The 18,517-nt window shown below is 35.4% G+C and overlaps 1 protein-coding gene across 1 annotated transcript in view; it reads right to left on the bottom strand.

Moving 5' to 3' along the window:
- Utp20 (UTP20 small subunit processome component) overlaps positions 1-18,517 on the bottom strand; it is a 95,206-nt gene that overhangs the window by 65,747 nt on the left and 10,942 nt on the right. The window contains exons 11-18 of the mRNA XM_026397192.2: positions 17,688-17,765; positions 15,677-15,855; positions 12,471-12,626; positions 12,246-12,334; positions 10,488-10,593; positions 7,374-7,524; positions 6,658-6,720; positions 5,751-5,909 (exon numbers count right to left, since the gene is read on the bottom strand). Of these exons, the coding sequence (XP_026252977.2) occupies positions 5,751-5,909; positions 6,658-6,720; positions 7,374-7,524; positions 10,488-10,593; positions 12,246-12,334; positions 12,471-12,626; positions 15,677-15,855; positions 17,688-17,765 (981 nt within the window). The remainder of the gene's footprint in view (positions 1-5,750; positions 5,910-6,657; positions 6,721-7,373; positions 7,525-10,487; positions 10,594-12,245; positions 12,335-12,470; positions 12,627-15,676; positions 15,856-17,687; positions 17,766-18,517) is intronic.

The following is an 18,517-nucleotide window of genomic DNA, read 5'->3' on the forward strand; positions in this document are numbered from 1 at the left end:
TCAATGGCAGTTGAGGCTTCAGAAGCACATGTTCGAATTCTCAAAATTATACTTAAAAGGAGTTCAGTTCAGTGTGTAAAGTTTTCTCAATCTCCTTTTGGAATGACACTCATTATTACCAATATCTCCTAGTGAGAGGCATCAAGTTCATTACTTAAGGTTGGGATGTTTGTACATATTTTAGCAGCCATCTCTTTTCCAGATGAAATATCACAGAGGATGTTAACATCTAAAACAGGTTAAAAGCAGGACTTCCTGCAGTCTTGCTCACTAAGAGTTCAGTACATGATGGATCTTCAAATGCTATGGACTGAAAACCCCTAATGTCCTGCAACAGAGAACAAACGTGGGAAAGAATATAAGGCTTTAAACTTTGACACTGGTATTCCTATTGCTGTTTTCTCACCTACCTACCTCACTTGGGTTCTATTTGAGACATGTGCAAAAAGGAACTGACACTACCTATCTTGAGGATTAAATGAGATTATAGATATAAAGGCATGTTGTGAATTATAAAATACAATTCTGGCTATTATGTGTTCTCTGAACACATTACCTAAATTAAAATGAATCCATTGCTTTTACATTTTTTAGTGGAATTATCTGAGTTGTCATTAACTGAGGCCATGGATCTTATTAAAAGCACAGACTATGGATCCAAAACACTTGGGTTTGAATACCAGTTTTCCAAGCTCTGAGCTGTGTGATCATGGGCAAATTACTAAATCTCCTTTTTATGTTTTCCTTTCTATAAAGTGAACATAGTAAATGCCTAACTCCAAAGTTTGCTCTAAAAAAAAAAAAAATGTATTAATATACAGTAAGTCTACAGAGTGGTGCTGGGAACATATAAAAAGAGTACAGAGTACCTGTCTTGGCCAACAGGTAGAGTCTCCAAACAGAATTCACATTTATTTTTGTAAATAGCTCTGGACTAAGTAGGCAGCAGCACTCAGAATGTCTTTCAATGGTAAAGGCAGGCAGTTCCTTCATAAAAAAGCATGATTGTTACAGTTTACATCTGGAATGTCCCCCCAAAGTCTCATGTGTTAAGGGCTTGGTTCTCAATGTAATAATGTTCAGGAGCGATTCTAAGGAAATAATGGGTTCATGAGGGCTCTGATCTCAGCAGTGAATTAATCCATTTGATGGATTAATAATGTGACTGAACTACTAGGAAGTGGTGGAAATAGAAGGTAGGTAGACATGTCTGGAGGAAGTAGGTAACTGAGGGTTTGCCTCTGGAGAACTGACTATTTCTCATCCCCTGCCCCATTTCCAAGCTGTCAAGAACTCAGCAACTTTCTTCTGCTACACTCTTCCTCCATGATGTTTCTGACTTGGAGTCAGTCAATCATGAACTGAAACCTCTGTAACCATGAGCCAAAATAAATCTCTCCTCCTCCAAGTTGTTTTTCTCAGGTATTTGACACAATTTTTCAGCACTGAAAAGCTAATGTAATGGCCTAAAAATGGAAATTAATTCTCAGATAATGACTATCTATTTCTTTCTCTTAATTTCTAATAATAAGGAAGACAACAATAGCCATCATGTTTCTTGTGATTTCCTTTTACCAGGTTCCATTTCCACATTCTTAGCCCTAATACTACAACAAACAGAAGGCTGGTCATTGAACCAGGAAGTTAAAATGAAATACGTTTCAACAGATTTCCTATTATGAATGTTCACCATAACTTAGCCAAGGAATATCAGCAATTTTTCAACTCAAGTAGCCTTTGAACATTTCTCCTAAGTATTCCAGAAACTCACTCATCATCTATATGTTTTATTAATAGCACATAAAATCAACAAAAGGAAAAAGATAACAGTAACAAAAGCCAAATGTCTGCTCCACTCTCCCTTTAATAAAAATACCATCAAGTTTCAATAGTGATCTATAAAGTTGGCATCAGATGCACTGGTCAGGGTCTATGTCTCCTCTGTTCTTTGTTGTACAACCAGCATCTTGTACAGCGTAAGATACTTAAGAGATGCTATAAACAATACACAATAAATAACTGAATGAATGATGGCATTTCTTTCCAAAAATGGCAAATCTTTGAAGAGTGAAAAGACTGAAAACAAGGGCCTACATAGTGAACACTGTCTCTGGTTTATAAGGTCTATACAAAAGTCCAGGCTTTCAGATATGACCTAGGCCGATCTCAATTTTCATGATGTCTCCCCTGCACCTCACACTGCAGCCATATAGAATTGCCTGTATCTCTCATATGAGTTGGGCTACTTGATAACACTTCTGCCTCACTCTCCTCTCTCTGGCTTTAACAGCCTTCCCATCTGCATTCCTGAACACCTAATCCATCATTCAGCACTCAGCTCCCTCGGTGCAGCCTCATCAGACTGCACTACTGTACGCAGTGCTTTCTGTGTCTGACAGGCTCTACTAGGTTATACATCTCTTATAGGCTGGGTTATGTTCTCAATTATCTTTGTATCTCTAGAACCTAACCTGATGTCCAAAACATCGTAAATGCTTACTAACTGGCTAGATTCAGGACAGAATACTGACAAGCAAATTCAGTAACATAAGTATTTTCTGAATAGAAATAAATCATAGGTTTCTGGGGCAGGAAAAGTGAGAGACCGTCATATTAAATATGGCTTCTTTATAGATAGGAAAACTAAGACACAGGGTCAGCCCAGGAGAAGGGGCAAGTGAGGGCAATCATGCCCTCTGTATGATTCCCAGTTCTCTCTACACATGCCTCTCTACATATAATGACTTCCCATCAGCCTCCCAAGCTGCTGAACTTTCAGGTGGGTGCCACCATGCCCAATCCTATGAATACTTTTAAAGTACGATTTTGGCCACTCAATAAGGACATTTCAAATGTTGAAATGACTGTGAATAATTTACATATAATTATTTTATTTATATTTTATATATGCATATATGGGTATAAATTTCTTTCTGGTGGTACTAAGAATTGAACCCAAGGCTTTATGCTCTATCACTGAGCTACACCCCCAGTCCTTTTTATTTTGAGACAGGGTCTCACTAAGTTACCCAGGCTGGCCTCAAAGTTGTGATCCTCCTGCCTCAGCTTCCCACCATGTTGCTGGGCTTTCAGATGGGTGCTACCATGCCCAATTCTACAAATACTTTTAAAGCATCATCCACAATTTACCCAAGGCTTTGAGAGAAATAATATTACACAAAGACACCTAATCATCATTTTATGTGCAGGGCACACTGGCCAAAGTAATTCTATCTACTATGATAAGTTGATAATCAATATATAATTGTACTTTTATCTCTAGAAATGACAGAAAATAATATCCAATTTCAAGCACTGGATTTGGAATTGGACAATATGGATCTTAGTTCCAATTCTAAAATGCTCACTAGTACATAACCTTGAACAAATCATTTTAACATACTTCAGCCTTGAGCTTCTTATGCAATGGGTATACTATCTGGGAAAACATAAAACACCATGTGACTGTAAGGTACTCTTATAAAGGAGCAAGACAATCTAGGGTTTTGTAAAAATATTTTTAAGTTTGACATACAGTTTTAAGCAGCAAAACTGAAAGGCACTGTAAGTATTCTGTGTTGCTTTAGACAAAAGAAGTCAGTAACTCAGTAAATAATTAATAGTCATATTTTCAGTTTGTGCATAATTGAGATTTATTATTAGAGTTCCCTAAAAACAGAAAATATTAAAATATTAACTGTTGCCTGCAATGGAAACTTGAAATGTATACATAAAGAAAACAGATCCCATGTTGAGACTTGATTTTCAAAGTAATTTTGGTAAGAAAACTTTACATGCTTATAGGTTTTTGGATTATTCTGAAAAGTAAAGTGTATTTTCCCAAAGCAAGGCAGCAGGATGGCATGATGAAAAGAACAAGGGAATACATTCTGCTTCCAGCTCCCTAAATCCAGTAAAATAATGCCTAGTTAATAAAATGTGTGCTTCTCAAAAAGTAGACTTATAAGAAGTAAAATAGCATTTGATCTTTCTCAGACTAATAAGGACAAAAATCAAGATCAATATTAAGAACAATTTTATTATGGAAAGTATATTTTTTTTCCTTATGTATTTTACAGGCAGGGTGAAAAAGCAATTTAAAAAAAAATTGTATCTATTTTATGGCCATTCTCTGAACCTAAAAACCCAGCCACCACCTTGGTGGACACTAAAACCATCCTGATGTAAAAAGGACCTGGATATAGAAGGATCCTGTTCTCTCAGTCTCCTTCCAGTAGTTTAATGGACATTTGCCTTTCCAGGGAAATGTCTGGGATCAAAAATCCAACCCAATTGTTATTATAAAAACATATTGAATTTGTAACTTAAAGAAAATCTAATAAAAAAAATTTACAAAGTATGTCTCTAGTAAACTAATATAGAACAATAAAAATAATTTATCATTCACTTATTCTACAAACAAATTTCCCTTGAAAACCTGCTCAGTGGGGCAAAGCACTATGCTTAGATGATTAACACCTAAATTGCTCAAAGAAAATATCTAATCTAATGAATGCATAAGGAAAAAATACAAAGAAAAGAATATTATGTATTGTCAAGAAGCACAACAATCACCTTTGTAAACTAAAGATTGTAGAATAACTGAATTAAGATGAGGGAGAGAATGTCAGTAACAACAAACTGAACTACCAAGGCACCCTAATACCTGTGCAAACTCTCAGATATGTCAGTCTGTATAGTTCCCCTAAATAAACTACATTCTCTCAGACTTGTTTCCCTTACATATATTCTTCCTCTCAAATGGAACATCATCCCCTTGTGAGGGTACAGTCAAACATCACCCCTGCCTGAAGTCCTTGAACATTGTCTTACACATTCATTATGAAACCTGCCCTAAGCACAATGTGATGTCTTTGAAACATCAGTACATGTTTGATAAAATATTAATTTTAATAATCTCAAAGTTACCATACAAGTGCTTAATAGGTGCTAGCTACTGTTCTAACATTTTATATTTATCTCATGTAATTCCCAGAAAAAAGCAGTGAACTAAAAGTATTTTCCCAATTTCACAAATAAGGAAACTGAGTCACCGTGTAGTTCTAGGTTCAGTAAGTGGCAGAGCTAGGCCTTGATTTCAACAATCTTGACCACTCTACCTAAACTATTGTGTGATGATGCCAGGGACTACAAGAATCAATTCTGACTCCTCACATAACACAATTCGGCCTCCTACCTCCAGACCAATCATTTCTTTATACTCTATCCTTCAAAGCTTCTTTTTAAAGATGGAATCTAATTTTAAAAACATTATATGAATAAAACCAGTTTAAAAGTGAACTTTTGACAAGAAATTATTCACAAATTAACCCAATCTTTAAGGTCTGAGGTTAATGAAGTTAAACTGCTAAAAGTGACGTTGTATTTTATGCTAAAATGTAGTGCTACACGCTGAAACTGGAGAAACATCAGAGACCCTAAACAAAACAAACTTTTAAATTGGTCACTTCCCTATTCTACCAGGAAAAGCAATCATAAAACTAAACAAAGACTGGTCGTAAGTGTTTCAAACCTTCATGTAGTCAAAACGTGGGTACTAAATTATTCCTACTATTTAACAGGCTGGTAGAGCTAGTTAACTCACAGCATCTAAGAGAATTGTGAATTTACCTGTTTAAAAAATTTTTCAGGGGGTGTGGGGTGGGGTGGTAACTATTTGATATGCTTCCCCAAATATGATTTGAAGTGTAAATTAAGAAGGAAGAAACAGAAAAGGATGGTATTTTTACCTCCTGTAACAGCCCATCAGGTATTGCAGTCTGCACCACATCATGCCTCAGTTTTCTCAAGTGAAGAAGCTTCTCTCTATAATCACTCACTGTTGCAGGAACAAGTTCTGCCTGGCGTAATATAGCAAAGGCAGACTGCCGCTGACACAGCCCGTCACCCTGAACAGCCAAACACAACCCAAGCAGATCAACATTGGGGTTTATCCAAAAAGTAAAAGAATATTACATATAACTAAAGGTCTGAAAAATAAAAATAAAAAAAAATAAACTAAAATATATTAATGTCTTAGGTAACTATTTTTGTTTGGTTTAGTTTGGTAAAATGTTCATTTTTCCTCACACTATTTACTTTTTGGCAGGTAATTTAGGTTTAGTGTTTAGCACAGGAATGTAAAGTGAACAAAAAAGTAATTCTCACAGTGACTCAAATTGATTAGCAATATCTATTGAAATAAAATGTATATATACTTTTACTCTACAATTCCAATAGTTTGCATTATAGAAATATAATATATATAACCCTACACAGAGGTTGTGAAAGGAGGTTCACTACAGTGTTTACCCACCAAATAGGGAACTGAAAAACTAAGATATTTTAAACTGTGGAATACTATTCAAAACTTCAAAAAATAAGGTAACACAATAGGTTCTAACATGGAAAACTTTCATCATAAAATCTGCTTTAATTATGTATGTATACTGAAAAAGTTTAAAAGAATATTCATTAATTATCTAGATTTTTGTTTGTGGTCTTATTGTTAGGTGGGAGTAAGAATTAAAAAAGTTATCAATTTCCATGAGATATTTATAAAGTGTGTTAGTTTTCTGCAAAGATAACATTCTGGAAATTTAAAAAATGTGTAAAATTGTGTTTTTAAAAAACCTTCCACTCAAGCAGCTATAATACCTCCATCAATTCCGGAAGCCGAATGTCAAAATGGTTTAGGATCCTTATTGTCAAAAGCCGAATCTAGGGAAAGTAAAAGGCGTATTTCACTTACAAATTTATATGGAGGAAGAAACTCATTTACAGCCAGTAAGATCTAAGTTTTATAAAATAAAAAAAGATAACCATTTGACCAGAGTCATAGACATCTATTCTATCCCTTATTTCATATCCAACCAATACCTAATTCAAAAAAGAGAATATATATATATAATGACCAGACCAGATTTAAGACAGCGATGCTGACCAATATTCCATATTGTTTTTCTGAACGATAACACTGTAAGTACTTCTGTAAATAAGTGCAAGGAACTGATTAAGCTTATAGTTCAACCAAAATCAGTATTATTTTTATTCCTAAGTAACCTACTCATATACTTCCACACACCCAAATGACCACCAGAATCATCAAGGGGGCTTAAAAAACACCATGTACATTTTTCATTTCCACCCTAACCCTACTAAATCAGAATCTTTCGGGGTGGGGACCTGGCACTCATATTTTTATTAATCTTCCTAACTAATTCTGCTACAGTTTGCAAGCTAATCTTTAGGAATCCTTGCTTTAAAGAGAAATCATTCCACAGCAGCACTTTCTGATTAAGGAGCTCTCATGACTTCTGGCTATACACATAAAAACAAATGGAGACTGCGAACATCCCACAAAACAGTATTACCTTAGATATACCAGTAGAAATGTTTCCTTGTAACTTGGGAAATAATTCCATCAAAGCTTCCTCAGAAAGTGGCCCTTTACAGCCACATAAAGACAATCTCTGATAATAGAGATCAGCCAACAGCAATACAGATGGCTCCGAAGGAAATGTTCTGCAATGAGATATTTATAAGACCCAAATTGCACATACACCTTGGAGTATTTAGACAGTAAAATAAAATTATCACTGTTGAGGGAAATATAAAAGGTAGCATGGACAAGTTTTACTGGACATGTAACATCATGATTTTATAGATGAAGAATCTGAGGCCTAGAGACCCTGAGTACTCTGTTCAAGGCACATAGCTGATTGGAGGCAGAGGCAGGATTACAATGCTATTTTCACTCCATATGCACAGCTGAAAAATGACGGTCACATAAAAAGAAGATATGTAATACTTATTAAGTGTCTGCTGGGTACTAGGCATGGAGCTAGTAAGAGAAGCAGCAGAGGAGTTCTGGTGTAGGGCAGTCCATGTCTTGACCCAGCCCCATGATGCATCAGTGGCATAACCTTGAGCAAGCTTAATCTCTATGTACCACCTTCACCCAACAATTATTTACTGAATATTACTATATGCCAGTGACTTTTCTAGACATTGCAGATACAGCGGTTAAGAAAAAAAAAAAAGACAACATTTCTATCTTTCTGGAACAGCATTCCAGCAGGGAAAGATAGCCAATAAGTAAACTAACAATTAGTATGACAGTGATGAGTGCTGTGGAGAAAAGTAACCAGAGAGGGAGGTTAGACAGAGACCAGATTATGGAAAGCAGGGATGGAAGGAAATGAAAAAGGGAGCTAAGACGTATCTGGAAGAAGAACATCTTAAGAGGGGAAAGTAAAGCCACCACAGCCTGAGATGTGCTCGTCTGTGGGAACAGTAAGGAGAACAGTCTGGCTGAAACTGAGTTAACAAAGAACAGTGGCTGAAGATTTAGGAGTGGGAGTCATATGGAGCCCCAAGGAATCTGATAAAGACGTTGGATACCACTAGAGCAGGGTTTCTCAATAAATATTGGTACTATTGATATTTGAGGCTGGAATCTTTGCAGGGAGGTGACCTCTGCATGGTATGGTGCTTAGTAGCACCCCTAGCCTCTCTCCACTACATGCCAGAAAATTTCTCTCTTCAGTAGTCAATTTCTCTCAGTTAAGAAGCACTGTACTAGAAGGTTGTGAGGGTGGAGTGACATGACCTATCATCTTACATTTAAAAGAATAATCATTCTGGCTTCTGGTATAGACTAGAGAGCAGTAACACAAGGGAAGAAGTAAGGAAACTCATTAGGCAACTATGACAATGATCCATGCAGGAGATAACAAATGAGACCAGGGTGTTAATTTGAAACTAGTTCCCATGGAGAACAAAAGTACCTACACCTTACAGAGTTGTAAGGATTTAATAATGTATAAAGTGTACACACAACAGCAATTTGCATATAATAAGAAGACAATAAATGCATTTTTTTAACTATTATTGCATACATTATCCAAATTTGTTTGCACAAGGTAAGTACTATTATCCTTTCCTTTTTTAACTGTCCTCTGTTGAGATATAATGAAGCTAAGGTCAACTAACTTACCCATGGCCTCGGAGTTACAAACTTCAAATCCAGTCTGAAGTGACAGTGAAACCTAGACACTCAGTGTAATAGCACAACACTGAGAAAGGCCCAGTACATTCAATGAAAGATCATACCCTGACCTCAAAAATGGATCCACTTCTGATGGGCTTCTAAAGCTAACTGCCACCTGGCCTTTCCCAGAGGACATAATTACCCCATTCTGGTATGCTATGCATGTGTTTTGTTTCAAACACCCTAACCGTCTTCCACTGCTTATACCAAGGACTAAAGGATGAGAAATTTTAACCACAACAGTCAAGAAAAGGGAAATATGTAATATGGTAAATATGGTGAATTCAAATAAATATTCCCTCTCTAAAGAAAGTTCATTTAAACCAATATAATTAACCATGGAAAAACATCAACTTCACCCAGATTTACAAAAGTAAAGAGATTCTGGATTATTGCCATAAGTCTCCTAATTATCTTCTCAACTGGGTAAGCTAAGTGATCCCGTTTAGATCAATCCCTTGCCAAAAATCCTCTCCTTTCACTCACAGTAAAAGCCAAAGCCCTTCCTCTACCTAAAGGTCATATACTGTCTGCTACTTCCACCTCTGTGTCCTCTTATTCTACTACTCACCCACTCTGCTTGGCCACAAAACACCCCTTGCTGCTCAAGTTTATACACCTATTGCCCCCAGGGAGCATCTTGGACCCCATATCCCTCCTGCTTTCAAGTTTCTTCTCAGGTATCTCCTTCTATGTGAGGCCTTCCTTATTTAGAACTGCTACTCACCCTAACCTTCAGACTCTCCTACCCAAAGACTACTCTGGTTTCTTCATAGTATCTAGCACCTTCTTACATGCTGCTACATATTGTATTTATTCTGTTTAGTGTCTCTTCTTGCTAGAACATTAGCTCCATGACAGTGAATTCTGTCTACTTCATTCCACTGTGTTTCCCAGTGCCTAGAATACAGCCTGGTACATGAGAAAAGCAAAAAAATACTGAATAAAAGGTGCTACTACCAAAATCAGAGGCTAGCCAAACTAACTTAAACAATAAATAATTGTTTCAGTACACAGCAAAAAGATCACAAGGAAATTTTTCTGAAACACATTATGTTATGGTAGGGCAGAATATGATAGTGGTAGGAATGTGTCAGTTGGAATCATTAAAGAGGTTAATAAAGTTCAACACTGTGCAATGTTACATTTGGGAACAATTGCCATTATAAACTCTTTACACTGCACCTTAATTTACACATAAAAACAATACTCCTTCACAGAGATGAATCTGTATTTAAAGACTGTAAAAAAAATTCTTATTTTAATTGGAGAATCTAAGTCAATATTAAATTTCACTATGTGAATACAATTCATGCATGAAATATCTTAGAAGAATTTTTGTTATGTCTGAATTATAGACAATTATTTTATGTTCTCAAAAATAGACTTAAATATTTTATTCATTACTAAGCCAAATAAAGATCTGCTTACTTACAATATTAAATTCTTTACACGTTCCACAGGAACCAAATGAAGAAGTTCAGAAGATTCTTCCAAACTTAGCAGAGTACTTACAGCTTGACAAAGAACAAATAAGTTTCCTAAGCACAGAAAGACAGAAAAAACTGCTTATTATTTCTATGACACAACTATCAAGTATCTTATTTATCCAACATCTGATACTTACAGAACAAGTAAATTCACTTTAAAGTGAATCTGTACCTTCTAAAAATTATCTGTCAGGTACCTGAATTAATAGAAAGGAAAAGAGAAGTTTCCAAGCTTTATATTTTATCTTTTTTAAGGTAAATATGTATTTAGAAGTAGAGAATAATAACTTATTTGCCATTAATTGAGATGAGGATGAAATACTGGTTGGGCATCTCTAATCCAAAAAATCCAAAATCTGAAACATTTTGAATACTGCTATGATGCCCAACAAGTTCCGGATTTTGGAACATTTCCATTTTCAGATTATCAGGTCAGGATGCTCAACCAATGAAGCCTATGTAAATATTCCAAAATCAGAAAAAAATCGAAAACACTCTGGTCCTAAGCATTTCAGATAAGGGACACTCAACCTGAGTAATGACTCAACCCTCTTAAAAAAGCCAAATTATCTTTGTATAAGACTCATGTTGATATTAGTTTCTAATTTATAAAAAGTCACATACCAGTAGCTATTACCTTGAATATATTCAATTAATATTAATTAAACCCCATTTAATTTCTAGCCAAGGGGTCAGTAAACTGTGGCCCACAAGTCAGATATATTAGACAGTCTGTTTTTATATGGCCTGTAAGCTAAGAATGCTTTTTGCATTTCTGAAGGGTTCTTAAGGAGGAAAAAAAAAAGCAACAAAGATAAAACATGTCCATAAAATCTAAAATATTTATTATCTGGTCTTTTTGCCAACCCCTGCTCTACACTCTAGACTACTCAACAGAGCTTTATGCAATGTTAAAAATTATTGTGCTATTTTGTAGCCACAATCCAAAATGGTAACTAGTAGACAAATGCGACTGCTAAGCACTTGAGATGTCTTTTCTTATTTAAGTGAGTAAATGACTACCATGTTTATATGTTAAGAGAGAATACTGTGCTAGAATAAAACAAAATACTTGCTTTTAAATTGCTGACTCATGTACATCTTGGTACACGAGAAAAGCAAACAAATACTGACTGAATAAAAGGTGCTATTTATATGGGAGATGTACCCATATATAATAGGCGATGAAGTGTGGGGCAGGGCAGTTCAATACAGCTTGGAAAAGGCAGGAAGGCCTTCTCAGAGGTACTATACCCGAGCTCAGCTTTGAGAGGTAACTAAGAGTTAAATGAATGACAAAACCTAGAATGGTCCCTAGGCACAGGGAACACATGTTCAAGAGCAAATAGAATATTATGTTGCTCAGGGTGAGAAACAGAAATGCCTGGAGCATGAAGTGTATGCCCGGGATAGGGCAGGCAAAGGACACACAGAGCAAGACACAGGCTGGGGCTTGAACGGTTTTCTATGCCATGGCATCCTTCTGACACTCGACTTTCCTATGTTCAAGTCACCTTGATTTGGTCAATACATTACAGGGTACAAGTGAAACATGCCCTTCTTATGCTCTTTTTTCCGTATTTATCACATAAGGAGTTATGTCAGAACACAATGTTAGTATTATCCTCTGCTATTACATGTGTTTACAATTACTTTATGTGTGCCAGAAAAGACAAAGAGAACAAATGGTGATTGTAACTGACCTTTTCCAAAGCTCCCTCTGTCAACAGTCATGAAAAGTGATTCTATGAAGCATGTAACCAGTGGTATCACCTTCTCTTTCTCAAGAGGTCTGTCCAAGAAGTAGGGAGAAAAAGGGAAAAGTTCAAACAGTCATCCAATGGCTTTTTCACAGAATGGTAAAGAACAACTAATATATTTTAGGCACATGCTATATTCCTTTCAAAATTAAAAGTTTATTTTCTTACCTAATGTGAGGTAAAACAACAAGGGCTGCCCAAGAATGTGAAAGGTAGGTAGTATTTTTACTTGGGGGTAACTGAATTACAGATAAGAGGTGGTCCAAAACTGGAAACTGCTCCTTTCCTGCCTTGGATCTAGTCTTCTTCTGCCTTAAGTAGGACCTATAGGATGAAAATTCAAGTAAATGTTTAAAACTGGAGACAATATAATCACTTATTGCCCTCGAAAGTTTGAAATGACACTGGTTCCTTCTCATTGTGGCACTTCAGGGGAGGAGGGAACTAGTGGTGGTGGTTGAATATAAGTAACTAAACAAATGTGAGTCCTTCCATTGATTTTCACTGTGAGGTCCTTTCAACTCCACTGGCTCTACTTCTTTCCATTTCAATTTGCTTCATAACTTAAACCAAGTCTCTCTCAGTTTTGGATATTACTTAATTTATGTCTTTAAAAACTGGAGGGATAACTCATTCAAATGAACTAATCTCCTCTATTCCCTTTCATTTTTCATATGAATTTTACAACTTTCCAGATGCAGAAATGTTATATAGTTACTGTACTAAAGTTAACAAATATCACAAAAATGATTATGATTTACAAGTAATCTTCTACTGCTTTACTGTGTATTATTACACAATAACATTTTCTGATATGACATGTGGTTTGGGGTATGTTAGTCTATACTATTCTTGCTAGCCTCTTTTTATTCTTGCCCTCATACTATGCCTCAATTCTATCTGAAAGAAATCTGAAGAAAAATTTATCATAAAGGAAAATTATTTGTTTTCCAATTTGTCCTCCATGTCTAGTTTTTTGTTTTGCTTATTTTGTTTTCCCTTTGGTGCTGGGGATGGAACTCAGGGCCTCAGGCATACTTGGTAAGTACTCTACCACTGAGCTATAACCCCAATCCCTCCATGACCAGTTACATTAGCTTATTATGCAAAAACAGTGAAATATCAGGTTTTTTACTCCTATGCCCTTTTTATTATTACAATTAATCAAAAAGTCACAGTCTCATTTAGTTTCATACATATCAGGATACTGAATGATAGGAAATTATAATAAATGGTTAATTTTAAAGGTCAGCTACTTAAAGTCACCACATCCTGATGTATAGTTTTTTTGGCAGTAACCATGAATCAACAATCTACAAAAATCTTACAAATTATTAAGATGTTTTTAAAAAAAGAAGGAAAAAAAGAATGATTAGTTGCCATGTCATTCCCCACCTTTTTCATACCTGCCATGAGTTCCTCTGTTGTGTTAAGGTTCTATGTGATCTGACCCTTGCTTACCTCCCTCACCTCCTGTCATCCACTCCCCTCCTTCTCTAGAGCTCTTTACCCACAGAGACTTTCTCTTTCTGAAATAAGCTGAATTTATTCCTTTCCCAAAGTCTTTGTAATAACTCTTCCCTCCACCTGGAAGTCTTTCATCTGGCTCCCTCCAAGGCTGAATCCTTCTCAGCCCACACATTCTTGCTCCAGAAAGGAACACTGAGTGCCTCCTTCATGCTCCTTTTTATCACTATCTATAATCATCTTGCTTATGGGCTTATCTGCCTCATTCTGTCCCTTCCCATAGAATATTATCTCACCGCAAAAGGAATCTTTTTCTTACTCATTGTTGTATACCAGTGTCTCCAACATTACCTAATACTATAAATATTTATCAAACAACAGAATACTCTGAAAAGCATTTTCACATTAATTATCTTTTTATCTTCAACAAACTTGATGAGTGGACTATTGCTAGACTACTGAAACAATTATTTAAAGCTATTCACAGAAGGAATCAAGACAAAAGTGACCATTTACACATACCATATCTCTGGGGAATGGGAGGGTGAGTAGCAGAGGAATGTTTTCTCAGACAGACAAGGAAGTTGTAGCCCTTGCCTTAAATTAATACATCCAATTTATTTATTGATTTTACCATGTGACCTTCTCAGGAGGATTTGAGAGGGCTGAGATAACAGTGTGAGAAAGTCTGACATCCAGTCACATTAGTGCCTTGGCTTCAAGGAATTCAACCAACAAAGCAACTTCATTCCCATAATGAAGACACCATAATTGTGGCCACTTGCAAGGAATTGGCCTGCCAGAGATTGGTTTGAGGTTGCAAAATCAAGAGAAAAGGTTCAAAGGGATAATTCTATAGGAGTTACTCATTACCCACTCCTCAAGAATTGGAGTTCAGTCAATTAAAACACTAAAATTCTGTTGGCACATTTTAATAAAGAAGATAGGTTTAAGGTAGGCAGAAGATGTTAAGTAGGTGTTAAAAGAGATGGGTTCTCTCAGAATCTCAAGTTGATCAACCTCCAAAGCTATGTGACTGTGGAGACAGTATCTCCCACTTCAATGGATGCTGTGAAACTTTGAAGCTGAGTGCTCGGCACAAACTCAACACATGTGCACTTCCTCTGACTACCTTAAAGCAAACCATAAACACAGAACAGATCGAACTAATCCAACAGACATGAAACCAAATGTAAACACAAAGGAATTACAAGGGAACCCATTTCCTAACCTACAGTTTCTAGAAGCTTATTCACCTGACTATTTGTAAAACGATAAGCTGAATCCTCTCACATATTTAAATGGATTGCTTTTAACTTATAAAGGGTTCAACCTGTTTTGAGTGAAATTAAGAAAGTAATTCATAGTCCTTTAAACAACTTAAATAAGGCAAAAGTATAAAATTTAAAAATGAACAATCACTTCATTTTTCCTCTCACCATCTCCTGACAACACAAAACAAAATTAAGCCTTTGTATCCTTGGGGAGATGTTAATTCTCCCCAAATTGATCAAAAGGCTTAATGCAATTCTTTACAAAATCCCAGCAAAGTTTTTCTGTAGACATAGAAAAGCAAAAGGAATAGGAATAACTAAAACAATTCTGACAAAGAGGAATAATGAGGATTTTTACTTAAAAATCTCAAAACTTATTTTATAGCTAGAGAATTAAGAGAGTGGTATGGGAGGAGGAAAACTTTATGAAATGAGATCATGTTATGCATACTATATGTACAACTTGCTTTTTCCACATATTATGTATTTCTTATTTATATATAATCATTGTTATTTCTCTATCATTATATATGTTAAAACATATAGAGCTTCATTTTTTTACAGCATTCTTGGTGCACTATATTTAAAAAGGTAATCTTACTAACACTATAGGAACAGACTTAGAGAACTCACCCCACCGTCTGCTGTGAGAAAACAAGAGGATACTTTTCAATCGCCATGGAGCCAGCAGTGGGAGGTGCTGCTTTGTTCAGAATAAGCTTGGCCAAAATGGCCAGGGTTTCATCTTTGACCACATTGTCATCAATTAAGAAGCAATTCTCAATATATAAGAGAAAGCTTGGCAGAAAAAGCTAAAGACAAGAAAGGAAATCACACTTGTTAACAGATAAAAATTCTAGAATGCGTAAAAAAGAAAAAAATCATAACATTTCAAAAAAACATGAATTCATAAACAAAGGATCAGGAATCCTAATAGCATTAAAATTTTCCATAGGAACAATGAAAGAAGACAATGTAATACCCTAAAAACTGTGAAGGAAAATGATTTACAATCTAGAATTCTACATCCAGTTTTAAAAATGTAAGGAGAGAATTTCAGATGTACTAAATCTTTTATTTTAATGTTTTTTTTTTTAGTTATACATAACACTAAAATCCATTTTGATATAATTATACCAGCACAGAATATTTTATGCTAATCCAGACCTCAGGACTGCCCCTTCCCCTTCCCCATTCCCTTCTTCTTCCCTCTACTGAACTTTCTGCCATTTACCCATAGTTGGTTGTTTTAATTAATCAGATGTGCTAAATCTTAAAACTTTACCTCCATTTACCATTCTTGGGAACCCTTGGAAAATATAGTTCATTAAAATAAGAGAATAAACTGTGATAAGAAGGAAATCTGGGACCCAGGAAACAGGATTGAGAAGGAAAAGGACATCCTATTATAACATCTGTGTAGTGGGTTAAGAAAGCAACCCATTCAGAATGAATTGTAAAAAGAACTGACTGAACTGCTAAATTCTCTGACAGTTTGCCGTGTGACAGGTATTTACAATGATGCTGGCAGACAGACTCTAGTTTTTAAAAGATAAAGTAATTACTAACTTCAGGAAAAATACAAAGGTATGAAAAAAATGATACGTAATCATAAACACTCTTTGTTTACAGAAACTATGTGGTTCAACCAAAACCTGTGATGTAACTCTATCACAAAGATGATTTACTTTTTTTATATCCATTTACTATATGAAGAATTCTACAGATTGGGACAAAAACTAACAAACTAAGGAAAAGTAGTATATTCAGATGACCCAAAAATATAAAGCAAATGCCAGAAAAAAATAGCAAAAATCATTCATATTGGTCGGTGCTGGTAAAGTGAATATGGAGGACAAATGACTATCTTTAGATGTATGCCACTATTTTAAATTACATAAAAATGATTAAAAACAAAAACAAACAAATAAACGAAGATCTGGAGAGAAATGGAAGAAGAAAAGACATAGTTGCTAAGAAATCAAGAGTGAGATAAAGTCCACATAGAGCAGAAATGAGATCTAGGACATGAATAATAGAGGGTTTTTTTTTCCCCTTCAGTTTTTAGTCAAATAAAATTATATATTATTAAGAATTAATACAACAGGTCTTTGAATTATAACTATTAATTCTACCTTTGTCTCCAGCAGACAGTAAGTATACTGCAAGGTTATTAGTTACAGGATGTGGCAAATACTTGATGGCCATAAGAGGAAACAGGCAAAATAAACTCTGGATTTGACAAAAGGATTTTTTCCATCAGGTATTTCTTTTGAAGCAATGAAATAAACTTTCAATCTTCCTCCAAAACAAGCTGTTTCAGATACTATTTTTTATGCTTCAAATTCACCCAAAAGTTTCTTAAACTGTTTTTTTCAATTTTACTGCATGATTTTGTAACTAGGTTAAAAATTATTAAAAACAGATTGGTTGCTATATATCATTTTAAATGCTTTAGCATATGGAATAAAGTTTTACCTGTAAACCAGAACTGAATATAATTTCTTTAAAATAAGAAGCTGACTAAAACATTGAACACTAAGTCTGTTTCTCTCCAAAAACAAATAAAAATCACAGAATTTCAAATTTGGTTATTTTATCACGACAGATTCAAGGAATACTCAAAATCTAGTATCTTGCTCACCTGCTCAAACTGCTTCATAGCAAACATGACTTCAGAAAAATCCAAAATTAAACGTCTTTCCAATGTGCTCTCAAAAATCTGCAAACCACAGGTAAAAGCTATTAATTTAAGTATAATTACAGAATACCTTCCCCTTTACCCCCAAGAAAGTGAATACACTAAGGGAATGGAGGGCACATCAACCAGCATGCTGTTCTAAAGCTCAGCCTTCTCCAAAGGAACTCGCACAGATGGAAGGGGCATTGTTTTATCAATGACAGAGGCTCTGCCTAAGGAAGGATTTTCTCCAGCTCCACAAAATTGCAAAAGGGCAAAAAGCATGATCCTAACCTTTCCAATGTGTCCAGCTGCATTATGTGATGTTAGAAAACATCTAATATATCAATTTTCAATCACACTTCCCTCCAAACCATCTCTCAAAAATCACTAAAATGTCAGTCTCTTCAAATCATGCCCCTGCTTAGAATTCTTCCAGGGTTCACCATGACTTGTAAGATAAAACCCAACTTATTTTTCCAAAGCTGAACAGAGCTTTGTGGCTATCACATCACACTTCCTCAAGTGTCCATGTGCCCAGACTGTACACATTCCTCAATACAGGTCTTTGCTGTCCCTTCTTAGTGTTTTTAAACTCTTATGACTGGCAGAACACTATAGAACCTTCAAGGACTATTTCAAATATAAATCTTCAAAAATGTTTTTCTGTTCCTCAATCCCAGGCAGAATTAATGGTTATAATTCAATATGTATCTCAAACAAATCAGTTCTCTAGATTTTAACTACTGACTCCCAGACCCATTCTCTAACATCACAAACTGTAGGGATTACAG

The sequence above is a fragment of the Urocitellus parryii genome, chromosome 5, assembly GCF_045843805.1.
Source record: "Urocitellus parryii isolate mUroPar1 chromosome 5, mUroPar1.hap1, whole genome shotgun sequence".
Taxonomy (NCBI): Eukaryota; Metazoa; Chordata; class Mammalia; order Rodentia; family Sciuridae; genus Urocitellus; species Urocitellus parryii.